Source organism: Zootoca vivipara, chromosome 3 (assembly GCF_965207765.1).
Source record: "Zootoca vivipara chromosome 3, rZooViv2.hap1.1, whole genome shotgun sequence".
NCBI classification, from domain to species: Eukaryota; Metazoa; Chordata; class Lepidosauria; order Squamata; family Lacertidae; genus Zootoca; species Zootoca vivipara.
This window is the reverse complement of record NC_142586.1, coordinates 95,596,787-95,610,915: the sequence shown is the minus strand read 5'-3', so window position 1 is coordinate 95,610,915 and position 14,129 is coordinate 95,596,787. Positions and strand designations below refer to the sequence as shown.

General features: G+C 42.4%; 1 protein-coding gene across 1 annotated transcript in view; it reads right to left on the bottom strand.

The window, feature by feature from the left end:
- The window catches only part of KCNH1 (potassium voltage-gated channel subfamily H member 1), a 128,720-nt gene that overhangs the window by 18,924 nt on the left and 95,667 nt on the right, over positions 1 to 14,129 (bottom strand). Inside the window, exon 8 of the mRNA XM_088667061.1 lies at positions 457 to 656. Coding sequence (XP_088523187.1) covers positions 457 to 656 — 200 coding nt within the window. The remainder of the gene's footprint in view (positions 1 to 456; positions 657 to 14,129) is intronic.

Sequence of the window (14,129 nt, the reverse complement as noted above, 5' to 3'; positions counted from 1 at the left end):
GAGGATGTGCGTCTGGCTGAGGCGCAGGCATGGGGGGGGTGGAGAGAGCAGCAAACGTTTCCTCAGGCGATCCGAAATAGACTCCCTTGCCTGCCTGACTCAATCAACTCAGCAAAACCACCTCCGCTCCCCAGCTCACTGCCCGGTGTGGGAGCGAGAGGACACACACTCGCAACAGGACACACAAAACACGATAGCGGGGGGAGCTACTGCACTACCCATGTACTGTAATAAAAATAAGACATCCCTTGAAAATAAGCCATGGTGTGTTTTTTTGAGGAAAAAATAAATATAAGACGTGTCATCTGACAAAAGCTGAATTTGATATAAGGAAAACTTAGCTTTTTTAAAAAAAAAATCAACCCAATAAACAGTAGTCAAGAATAGCAGCTACAAGTAAGGAATAGCGAGAAAGCATTTATTTGATGGTAGCTTTCCAATATCAAGACAGCTCACCTTTTCTGTATCGATGCCTCTGGACATTGACCAGGTAGAAACAATGTAATCCATCACACGTTCACTCAGACCTTTGGGCACTTGATAGAGTTTCAGGAAGTCCCGGACACTGTTTAGCATTTCGTGGTATCTATTTGTATTAGCATACATTTGCTGGAATATGGTTGTTACATTACCAAAAATTGTTGCATATAGGAGAGCTGGAAATAGAAAAAGAAGAAGAAGAGGAAATAAAGGTGAATATTTTCTGAACACTTATTAAGCAGGACGTTTGAGATCAATGTCGATATGGTGTGTTCTCTCAAGGAGAAAGTAATGCAAAATACAGCATTAATTATCTTAATTGTTACAAACTGACATGAAGGTGCCACTTATTAGACAGTTGCTGTTGGCACTCAAGTGCTTCTCAAATAATTCTGAATCCTGTTAGGGGAGCATCCCCTTAGCACAAAACCTCTCGTTTCAATTAAAGAATGCCCATGTCAGTTTAGCTTGTGTTCAGTGACTTTATTGGAGAACTCCTAGTTATTAGGGAACTCGCCTTACACCCCCGAAGGCTGCTTATTGAAGCCTTGCTTGTTCTCACTAATCAACTTCCTCCAGTTCAACTAGCCATAAGCAGGTACAGAATCCCATTAGTTGCAGAATCCAAGTGTTTTTGCTCCTTTTAATACTGATGGTGGTTACCAACATTGCTGGAAATTACCAGAGGAATGCCTATCTGCCACAGCAGCTCCATTATAAAGAATATTTATTTATTAGGGGTTTGGGTGTGTGTGTTTTTTTGTTTTTTGTTTTTGTGACTGTGCCTTTCCATCAAGGTATTTTAACAAACATTAAAAACCAGTACAAAGGCTAACAACAGCCGCAAATTAACATACAAGACAGATATTATTATTTAAGGCGCACTACTCAAATAAGAACCAAAAGCCATCCATATTGAAAAGGCTTTAATATATGCAATTCTTTCCCCCGCCATATAAAATGCATTCCACAACCAGGGAGTCCAACAGAAAAGTCCATGACCTTGTGAATCTCAACTGGTAATTTTAATGCAGATTCCCTGCCCCCCCCCCCATGTAAAATGTTCCAAGCTGAATCTCAGCTCGGAAAAGTCTCACGTGGTAAGGGTAGGAAAGACCTCCCCCCGAGACTTCAAAATACTGCTGTCAATTAGATGGTCATATCAAGCTGCCTTATACAAAGTAAATAATAATAGTAATAAGAATAAGAATAATTAATAAGAATAATTTAATAATAGTTTTATTATTTGTACCCCACCCATCTGACTGGTCTTCTCCAACCTGGGCTGCATCTAGACATACTGTATATACGGTAAAAACCCCTGCGAAAATGCATTTTAAAGAAACTGTTTAAAATATATATATTGAATTTCCCATTAGCTCACCATAATCTAGTGTTACATTTGTAGAATGTGACATTTAATACACTTAAAACGTATTTGCAGCTGCATAGCTGAATCCCTGTTGCCCTCCCCAAAATTTTGAACTACAACTCCCATCATCCCTGACCATTGGCTATATTGACTAGGGCTAATGGGAGTTTCAGTTCATAACAGCTGGAGGGCACCAGATTGGAGAAGGCTGATCTAAACTGACTGGCTGTGGTTCTTTCAGGCTTTGGACAGTGATCTTTCCAGTTCTACCGTCCTGAAGATGCCCAAGTTTGAGGTTAGGACCTTCTTCAGGCAGAGAATGTGCTATACAACTGAGTGAGAATTTCCCCTCATACTGCTCTGAATAAGTACAGTATAACCAAAATCAAATCGTGAAGCTCAGGCTCCAATACTTTGGCCACCTCATGAGAAGAGAAGACTCCCTGGAAAAGACCCTGATGTTGGGAAAGATTGAGGGCACTAGGAGAAGGGGACGACAGAGGACAAGATGGTTGGACAGTGTTCTCGAAGCTACGAACATGAGTTTGACCAAATTGCGGGAGGCAGTGCAAGACAGGAGTGCCTGGCGTGCTATGGTCCATGGGGTCACGAAGAGTCGGACACGACTAAACGACTAAACAACAACCAAAATCAAAATATCGCTAACTACATATATCAACATTAATTGCGGGGAGGGTTAGTGCCTTAAGCAAAAACAAATTCTAAATGCTTTGAAATGCACTAATTGGCTCATCACATACAATTCTGGTTGCAAACAAGGCAGTATCAAATAGTTTTCAGGCTTACTTGGCAGGGACTGAAAGGGGCACGGTCAATTGTTAATGTGTGGATCAATAATGGGCCTTGGCAGTGAGAGAATAATCACTGAGGAAAGAGGTGGGGACACTCTAAATTTATTGACAAGCTTTTGTGTGATATTTGCACCCAGGGGAGTGCCTTCAAAGTGCTTGTTGCAGGTAGGTAGCCGTGTTGGTCTGCCGTCAAAACAAAATAAAATAGAAAAATTCTTTCCAATAGCACCTTAGAGACCAACTAAGTTTGTCCTTGGTATGAGCTTTCGTGTGCATGTACACTTCTTCAGATACAGTGGACGCTCGGGTTGCGAACGTGATCCATGCAGGAGGCACATTCACAACCCATGTCTGCGCATGGGCGGGTCACGCTTCTGTGCATAGCGCAATTTAGCGCTTCTGGACATGCACGCATGCCGAAACCCAGAAGTAACCCGTTTCAGTACTTCTGGGTTTGGCACGGAGCACAACCCGAAAAAATGCAACCTGAAGCAGCTGTAACATGAGGTTACAGAAATAGAAGTCACCAGACCCTTATATATCAAAGTGCTTGTGACTCCTCATTAAAATGCAACAAATGATGTGTAGGTATCTACAGATAAGATGTGGGTTCTGCAGTCACTTTCAAACACTCTAAGGACACTCGGTTTTAAGAGGCTTTACAACTAAAGCCTTACTAAGGTGTACAAAGGAGTGGAACCCACGCTCGCTAGGCCACACTTGCTATCATGCCCTGTCTAAGGCCGTCCAGGGTTTGAGAGCATTTCTGCAGTGGGGCAGCTGACTAAACATGAGCAAAGCATCCCATTAAGGTTGAAGCTCCTTGAGTTTAATTCTGTTCTGGGTGAGAACTACTATCCCTGAATTATAATCCAGCCACACCATGCTTAATTGAGTCCCCCCCACACCTCTAATGCTTCGTAATCAGGATGCTGCAAACAACCATTCTGACTGTTAATTACAAATTGTGTATTATAATTACCCTTGCCAAAAGGCATTCTACTCCATCTGATTAATCTATCTCAAACCTTATAAGCTTTAATTTGCCATTAGTTAGCCAGTGAAACACAGTATTAGTGCAGGAGATTCGTCAAAACATTTTTTTTAAAGAAAAACAAACAAACATCATTTCACCCACAGGGTTTCTGAACAAGGCTATAAGTTACATGCTTTCATAGCATGGGGAACATATTATTATTATTATTATTATTATTATTATTATTATTATTATTATTACCCCACCCATCTGGCTGGGTTTCCCCAGCCACTCTATAGCAGCTTACAGCATATCTAAAAACATAATAAAAACAACAAACATTAAAAACCTCCCGATACAGGGCTGCCTTCAGATGTCTTCTCTTTTTAAAACCTATATACACACACACACACACACACACACACACACAAAAGAAAAGAAAGAAAGAAAGAAAGGAATACAGAAGAGGCAGATGAGGGGCACACCAACCCCAAATATTCTGAATCCTGTCAAATGCATTGTTGTTGCTTTATTATTTGCTTTCTAAACCACCATCTTGATGCAATTTGCACACAATTAAAAACAGTTAAAAACACAAAAGCAACAGATATATTTAAAATGACACTAAAACTCTAACTCTAAAACTCTCCACCCCCATCGTTCTGCTCGGACACTGAGGTCCAGCGCCGAGGGCCTTCTGGCGGTTCCCTCGTTACGAGAAGCCAAGTTGCAGAGAACTAGGCAGAGGGCCTTCTCGGTGGTGGCGCCTACCCTGTGGAACGCCCTCCCAACAGATGCCAAAGAGAAAAACAGCTACCAGATTTTTAGAAGACATCTCAAGGCAGCCCTGTTTAGGGAGGCTTTTAATCTTTAATCGATTATTTAATTTTTCTGTTGGAAGCGAGTGGCTGGGGAAACCCAGCCAGATGGGCGGGGTATAAATAATAAATAATAATTATTATTACAATAGACATTTGCAGTAAGGCCTCATTTTATCCAGCTGGAAAAGCCTATTGGAACAAAAATGTTTTCACCCATTTCCAGAAAGTGGGAGTTGTTTGTATCTTGGCAAGAGCAGAACAGGGGCAGCCTCATTAAAAGCCCTGCTCTGAGTTATTGTGGAACAGGCTTCTTAGAACTTTGGAACTTGCAAGAGAAATTCTCCTTCCGACTGCATCAGTTCACTGGGTGTATAAGGTGGTCTCTGAAGTAATCTTCTCCTGAGCTTTATAGGTACATATATGTTAGTACCAACACCTTGAACTAGGCCCAGTAGCAAACTGGCCAGTGAAAATACCGCAAGCAAAGTGTTATAGGTTGGTAGTAATTTGCCCCCATAAGCAACCTAGCCATCACATTCCCCACCAGCAATACAATGGGTTACTGTACTTGCAATGCATACTGTACTTTCAATACAGTGGGTTGAATTCAACTAAGTCCTACTGAGAGCAGACCCTTTGAAATAAATGAATTTATATTAGTTAACCCACTGATTTCACCAGGTCCCACTGTGAATATAATGTAGTCAGATATCACCTAGTAGGTTGTATCCAGCACTGTCTGTGCACGTGGAGATGTTCAGAGGAAGATGTCTCAGTGCATGAGCAGAATTCTACTTGCGAAATGCTGGATTTGGCCCACTGAGTAATTAAGACAAATTAAGAAGAAAAATAAGATTGTCACATTACAAAATGGCCTGGATTTTAAGGGAATGTGAAACTATGGCTAAGTGCTACCTGAGCCAGCCTCCACAAGCCTGCATGAAACAAGGGAAGCTGGTTTATATTGTCCCATCTAGCTCAGTACTGCATACACTGACTGACAGCAGCAGCTCTCTGGGGTTCTAGGCAAGGGTTTTGAAGTGTAGGCGGGTTCCCACCACCAAGTCACAGTGATAACAGCAAGAACCTTTATTGAGCTAACAGAACTGGACAACATGGGCAAAGCAACTGCTTATATACATTTCTGAAGGCCTGGGCCCCTCCCACTCCCAATGTGATTGGGTGTCTAAACTTCCAAGCTGCGAATCATAACTCAGAGTTTAAGGGCCAATGGCAGAGGCCCAAATCCTGAAATGTTCTGGGATTGGATATCATGTATCGAATCAGAACACAGGGGCTCAGAATCCTTAGTCCAGACTCAAGCTCAGGCAAACACAGACCACTGAACAGGTCTCTCCCAACCCTACATGGAATTGAACCTGGGACATTCTGTATGAAAAGCAGATACTCTACCGCCAGACTACAGTCCTTCCTGCATGTGCATGTTGGGCTCACAGAGTCCTCCCACCATGCAGCCGAGTTCAGTAAATCTCTGGAAACATTTAAAAAACTGCACCTGAATAAAGGCCCAAGTTACAGCACGAACACCTGCTTTTCATGCCACAGGCTGAGGTAACAAACACATTTGCAAGGCCATATTTTACAAGGGTGATTCTTAGTTTCATCCATATGAGAAGAATATTTATACTCAATTTCCTCAATATAGGAAGCCAGTGATTAACCACAGAAGAACTATGAGAGGAAGTCAATAGCAAGGGAACATTTGCCCATCAAAATTTACTGTACAATCTCATCCTCAGCCTCACACATTATTATTTTTTTAGCCAATGCTTTCAGTCAGGGCTATTGCCACAAAGAGAACAGGCAAAGAAAGCATTCTTACATAGCATGAGCAAATTCCATTCACAGCTAGTATTGTTCTTCTGTGCACCTGCCACAGCACCAGCCCAGAAAGAAATCTTTTCAGCAGATGTCATTTAATGTACAGAACCCTCAGACAGAGCCGAGCGTCTTTGCATTATTCTCTCTTCCCAATTACGTCTTCTCTGTTCAAAGTACAGTGTCTTGTCTGTGACAATGTGGCAACTCATTAACAATGAGTTCTGCACTGCCACCTCATTTAAAACACTGTGGTTTTTTGGGTTTTTTAAAAAATAACACTACAGATAAAAGCTGCATAATTGCTACAGAGAGTTACTCTTACAGCCAAGTTGTGAAGGTCACTATCAGGTTGGAGAGGCTACCAAACAATTAGCTACTTTTAAGGTAGTTAAAACTCACACAAATCCAAACACACACACACACACACACACACACACACACACACACACACACACACAAACACCAAACATGTATGTAATTTGTCACAATAGAATATAGCTTTTGTAAAGTTTTGTTGTTGTTTTTAAAGAATTCCTGCCTGGAGTATTTGCAAAACACTCAAACCTTGTAACTGGGGTTCAGAGTGTTGCAACAGCGTCTCATGTTCCCAATATGAATCATCACATTTAATTGGACTGATTTAAAATGTGCTCTCTTAAGGAGTGCCCTCTGGTTTCTTCCGAGTAAGATCAACCAACGTGAGTGTGTACTTGTGGTGGTGACGCCTCTGACACTGATTGCCAAAGCTGGTATGGTGGCACGGAAAGTTCAGATATTCAAGAAACAATAAAGTTTGTAATCCAGCTTCTGTGTGGCAAGGGAGAGCTGTCAGTTTGGCTGGAATTAAAATCTCACATGATGTAGGTTAAGGGCTTGTTGTCTTTGTCCATGGAGTTTTCTTGGCAGGGATACTGGAGTGGCTTGCCAGTTCCTTCTCCAGGTGGATCACGTTTAGTCAAAACTCTCCACTATGACCTGTCCATCTTGGGTGGCCCTGCATGGCATAGCTCATAGCTTCTCTGAGTTATTCAAGCCCCTTCGCCACGACAAGGCATTGATCCATGAAGGAGAGGCATTGATCCATGAAGGAGAATGCTCCAACTACCGCACAAAGAATGCTCCAACTACCGCACAATTGCGCTCATTTCACACGCTAGCAAGGTTATGCTTAAAATTCTACAAGGCAGGCTTAGGCAGTATGTGGACCGAGAACTCCCAGAAGTGCAAGCTGGATTTCGAAAGGGCAGAGGAACCAGAGACCAAATAGCAAACATGCGCTGGATTATGGAGAAAGCTAGAGAGTTCCAGAAAAACGTCTACTTCTGCTTCATTGACTATGCAAAAGCCTTTGACTGTGTCGACCACAGCAAACTATGGCAAGTTCTTAAAGAAATGGGAGTGCCTGATCACCTCATCTGTCTCCTGAGAAATCTCTATGTGGGACAAGAAGCTACAGTTAGAACTGGATATGGAACAACTGAGTGGTTCAAAATTGGGAAAGGAGTACGACAAGGTTGTATATTGTCTCCCTGCTTATTTAACTTATATGCAGAATTCATCATGCGAAAGGCTGGACTAGATGAATCCCAAGCAGGAATTAAGATTGCCGGAAGGAATATCAACAACCTCAGATATGCAGATGACACAACCTTGATGGCAGAAAGTGAGGAGGAATTAAAGAACCTTTTAATGAGGGTGAAAGAGGAGAGCGCAAAATATGGTCTGAAGCTCAACATCAAAAAAACCAAGATCATGGCCACTGGTCCCATCACCTCCTGGCAAATAGAAGGGGAAGAAATGGAGGCAGTGAGAGATTTTACTTTCTTGGGCTCCTTGATCACTGCAGATGGTGACAGCAGTCACGAAATTAAAAGACGCCTGCTTCTTGGGAGAAAAGCAATGACAAACCTAGACAGCATCTTAAAAAGCAGAGACATCACCTTGCCGACAAAGGTCCGTATAGTTAAAGCTATGGTTTTCCCAGTAGTGATGTATGGAAGTGAGAGCTGGACCATAAAGAAGGCTGATCGCCGAAGAATTGATGCTTTTGAATTATGGTGCTGGAGGAGACTCTTGAGAGTCCCATGGACTGCTAGAAGATCAAACCTATCCATTCTTAAGGAAATCAGCCCTGAGTGCTCCCTGGAAGGACAGATCGTGAAGCTGAGGCTCCAATACTTTGGCCACCTCATGAGAAGAGAAGAATCCTTGGAAAAGACCCTGATGTTGGGAAAGATTGAGGGCACTAGGAGAAGGGGACGACAGAGGACAAGATGGTTGGACAGTGTTCTCGAAGCTACGAACATGAGTTTGACCAAACTACGGGAGGCAGTGCAAGACAGGAGTGCCTGGCGTGCTATGGTCCATGGGGTCACGAAGAGTCGGACACGACTAAACGACTAAACAACAACAAGGTTAAGGGCTAGGAAGTGTTCCCAGGACTCAGGGAACCCTAAGAGACAGGGACTCCAAAGGCATGAAATATGAATGAAGGGTCCAGAAGGAAGGGTGAAGGAAGAGGAACCTCAAGAAAAGTTAGAGGAAAGGGGGCAGAGATGATCATCACAGAGGGGACCCTAGGAAATGTTCATGGTGCTTCAGATCAGAAACAGCTTTAGGGAGGAGGAGGGAGGAGGTTAGAGTAGCTAGTCAAGAGACAGAGTGGCTAAAGAAAGCAGTAGGTAAATCTAGAGCATGACAAGAGAATTTATTTCATAGCATCTGATATCATTGCATCACTGTGACCTAAGATGACAAACAAGGCTAAAAAGCAGTGGCAGGAGAGGCCTCCTGAATGCCATGTACTAATTTGATTAACATGCTAGTCCTTGGACTGCTTCTCATTCTGGAATATACTTGTCAGGGGTTTCTGGCGACTACTCTAGAGTAACGACACTCCTCAGGTTACTTTTCCATAACGTGTTTATTGGTGCTGATATGTACAGTGAAGCAGGTGCAGAAACATGTCTGCTTACTCCGATGCAGAATCCGGAAGTGCCCCTCGGCGCGAACGCCCCCAACATAAAAGGCACGGGACACTGAATCTCCTCCCCTTGCGTCTTCTTCGTAATTCCGGAACCGGAGGAAAGGGTCTGCGTTCCATGTTTTCCCTCTCCCCCTTGTCCCCTTCTCTCTCCTCCCGTCTGTGGAGTCTGGGCTCTTTCATCCTGCCTGAGCCCGGGAACTCTCTCTCCGTGTCCTGACTTCTCTCCCCTGAGTCTGTGTTTCCTTCGCTACTCTGTGAGGAGCTACTCTTGATTATAGGGGGAGGTACTCTGTACTCTCTCCCCCTTACAATACTGAAACTAGATTTAGAAATAAGACGAATCAGCACCAACACAAGGCTGCCACTGTTATTCACAACTGTATCCAAGCCTCGGGATGGTGTAGATGGGATTTTCCCCACAACCAACCAAAGGAGGTAGGCTCTGGCTGGGAAGTAGTCAACACTGGGCTATTCACTAAAGAGCTTCACTGCAGAGTGGGGATTTGAATTCAGGTCACAAATCCACACCTCAGTTTGTTTATGTTTGTGGCCGTTATCTATCTACCTCAGCATTTCTTTCTTTATTACCTTTATCGCTCCCATTTGTTCCAAGGAGCTCAAGGTGGTGAACATAGTTCTCCTACTCCCCATTTTATTTTCACAACACTCTTGCAGGAAAGCCATTCCATAAGAAACTAGGAGGAGCCTGCTAGATCGGGGCAATGGCACATTGAGTCCATTCACTGTTCTCACAGTGGTCAGCTCCAAGTATTCTTCTGAAATGTGGCAGGTTTCATAGTCTCAGAAGGAGCAACCTTGCTTGCAAATCACCCAATTCTGCCCCAAATTTAAAATTATAAATGTTTCCTAAAAAAAAAAAAGAACACATTTCAGAGGTGTCCAGCTTGAAAGTCCCTGGACCTATTTGCTTGTAGTTCAGCAGGCGTTATCCACTCTGCATGGCCTACCATGCCTAAAATTTCATCAGCTTCTGCCAAAAGGAAAACTACAAAACCCTGAAAATAAAGGGGAGCAAAGCATACATGGGCAGACCTCAAGCTGAATCAGGCAGCCTGCAAAGCACCCTGGATCAAGGTGGACTGTTTTTCTAAAGCACCAGATCAGGATCTGAACCAAGGCTTGTTGCACTAATAAGTGCAGCATTACAATGAAATGATCTACATTTAACACACAACATCATGGATACAAACCTCCGCAAAATGAAAATAATAATAAGGAATAATTTATTGGCCAAGTACCAAACATACTTGGAATTTTGCTTCGACTACATTGCAATGTAAACATACCTTATACAAACACTGTTCCACTCACAGTACAATAGCACAGCAAAGGAACCCTACCCATAACTGGCCTCCCCTTCCACTACACAACTATGAATTTAACAATTTGATGGCACAAGGGGGGAAAGTGTTCCTGTGCCTAGCCGTTTTTGTGTATAGAGTCCTGTAGCAAAGGATCTGCGACAATATTGGTGCATGAACTTCCATGGTGCAAGAATGTTAAAAATCAATTAACAAAATGTTAAATATCCAATTTCAGACCTGTCATTCATGATTCCATTACTACATATTAATAGAAAGCTTGATTGACAATTCAAAGAGATCACTCAATCTGTATAGTTCTAATTTCGGTAGCAGTATCACCACCATAGAAATAAGACAAATTTAGAATCCATCTAACACCATGGAACTATAATGATTTGCTGCAACAGCGCTTCGATATTGAGTGTGCTGTTTTTTTCTTTGAGTAACTTATGATTATAACTTTCAAATGATAATTAAAGTTATACAGTTCCAAATTTGGTTCTCCATCTAAGCTCTCTGAAACATATGCAGGACTGTGAAAAACATAGCATGATTTCGCTGGTTCATTAAAATTGCTCAACCAATACATATTACACTTGCTCAAATCTCATAATGGAATCAGGAATTCTGCAATTGTCAAACCAGAGTCAAATTACTCACAGTATCTTTTTACAACTATGGGTGCAATCCAGCTGAAGAAGAAAAAAATCATGAAGTTGAACTGCCCATAGGATAGATCAGGATAAACCCACAAGCAAGATTCAAACACAAGAGCCCTCTCCCCTCCTGTGACTTCCTGCGACTCAAATTCAGAAGCACTGCTGCCTCTACTGTGGAAACACAGTTTAGCCTTCACAGTTAGTAGCCATTGATAGAGCCCCACCTCCCTGAAAGCAATGGGATTTCAAAGTGTTTAACTAAAGTTGTATTATGACCGATGTTAACTAACACATTAGGACCACATTCATCAAGATCTACACATTTACCACTAATATTGTGGGGCTACTATCTGTTCGTTGGTTTAGCCAGCCAGTTTATTACCCACAGATCTCAAAGCAGTTAACAATAAGTAAAAGCAAAATACAGTGGAACCTCGCTTTTCGAACGTAATCTATTCCAGAAGACCTTTCGACTTCTGAAATGTTCAAAAACCGAAAACTCAATATGGAAGCCTCAATACAATAGGGGAACTCAGAATGGAAGCCATGGAGCACGTTTGGCTTCTGAAAATCATTCAAAAACTGGAGCAGTTACTTTTGGGTTTTCAGTGTTCAAAAGCCGAAACTTTTGACTACGGAGGCGTTCGACAACCATGGTTCCACTGTACACAAATCAGCACAATTGCATCTGATTTGCATTAAGAAAAATCCAAATACATAAATACACCGTATGTTTATCTATCTGAATAAGCTCCAGAGAAAAATACTAGGCAGCATGATACATACTTTGAACCAAAATAAAATGCAATATTCGCACAACACTCACACCATGTCACTATCACTATCCATTTACACAATGACTACAACTATTCACTACCTTATAACCCAGTATATAACTGACTAAAAGGTAAAGGTAAAGGGGCCCCTGACCATCAGGTCCAGTTGTGTCCGGCTCTGGGGTTGCGGCGCTCATCTCGCTCTATAGGCCGAGGGAGCCGGCGTTTGTCCACAGACAGCCTCCAGGTCATGTGGCCAGCATGACAAAGCTGCTTCTGGCGAACCAGAGCAGCGCACGGAAACCCTGTTTACCTTCCTGCCGGAGCGGTCCCTATTTATCTACTTGCACTTTGATGTTCTTTCGAACTGCTAGGTTGGCAGGAGCTGGGACCGAGCAACGGGAGCTCACCCCGTTGCAGGGATTCGAACCGATGACCTTCTGATCAGCAAGCCCTAGACTCTGTGGTTCAACCCACAGCGCCACCTGGGTCCTACATATAACTGACTACACACCTACATTGTTCCAACAACTGATCACCGACAAGAATACAAAATTAATGGACTGTTCATATCAGTGAACACCAAATGTCCTTTGAATGATCAGATACTTCCCTCCCATCTGTGAGGGACCCAGTTTTCTACCAGTGCTGGATCTCATACTGCAAAGCATAAAACTATTTCCCTCCAGTAATGCCCAATAACCCCACAACAAATAATCTACATCAACACTGGTAACGACCATGAAAGGAACCAGCAAATATGGTCGCAGGCACAAAAGCAAACTTCCAGCATCACCTCCATAGTGACCCCAAAGGTCACCCTGACCTCAGTCCTTGCAGCCCCCTCTCTTTCTCCACTTCATCACTACAGGTGTAACAACCAATTGTACAAATGTCCATTGAGTGGGGAGCGAATTTATTGCCCAAGACCTTGCAATCAACTAAACTTGTGCAACCTGAAAGTGAGACGGAATACCACCCCAAAATGGTGACAGTGCGGAAGCGCCCAAAATTGGTGCTGGAGAGCAAACTACTCCCACCATTCAGGTGTAACAAGAATGTGCCTCTTGTCCACCCTAGAAACATTTGTGCAGCAGCAGCACAACAAACAGGAGTAGTCAGAAAAAAATGTCAGAAGGAGAAATCGTGGGAATACAACAGGTTTGCTATCGCACTGTGCAAATGCAAACTGACCAACACTTTACACTAATGGGATGAAAAAGCTAATGTTGATGGTCGCCAGGTAAAAACTTTCTTGTGTTAGAAACATTTCTAGTTTGGTTAATGCATATTTAAATCTGTTTTTATATTTTAATAGGGACTAGTTCATTGCTCTTATCAGCTTGTTTCAAGATTTCAAACTGCATTGTAATTCATCTTTGGTTAAGTCACCTTGAAATTTTTATAGAGCAGTTTTGAATAATGTAATATGTAAGTAAATCTTCCAATCTCTCCGAGAGACTGCACAATCAGTATTTCCCTTTCAAAACTAATGCTAAAAAGCTCTTTTCCTCTGTGCTGTTTAGTTTCTTCAGGTCTGGTGCCAAGCAGTCATGATCTTACCCTCAACACAGTGTTTATAAACATAGAGGCCCTGTTGCTCAGCCAATTTGGGGGGCATTTACACCTGACTGAAACCAGGGATAAAGTTGGCCAGTATATAAATAGATGCAATGCTTTCCACTGGGGCAAAGAAGATGAAGGAAGACTGTGGGAATTTTGTACAATTTAGGGAGGGAAATAATGTTGATGTCCTGTTTTGCTGACTTTTATCTACAACAAAATTAAACAGTCTCGAAAACTCAAATGGATTTCTATTTCATTTCACAGTGCTAATGAACAGGTCACTACTTAAATGAAGGCAGAGTCATTTAAGGGTATCATTTTCGTTCTGCAATTTATAGAGAGTAATGCATGGGCCATTTTCAATTACAGAGCTGAAATTAAATCTCCAGTGAGAGCTGCTGTTTTGATTATTTGTGCCAAAGAGTCTGGCTTGTGCTTTAAGGTTTGTCACTTTCCCCGAGTGGCTAAATTAAAGGGCTAGTCTGAATTTAAACCTGGATTTGTTCCTATATTT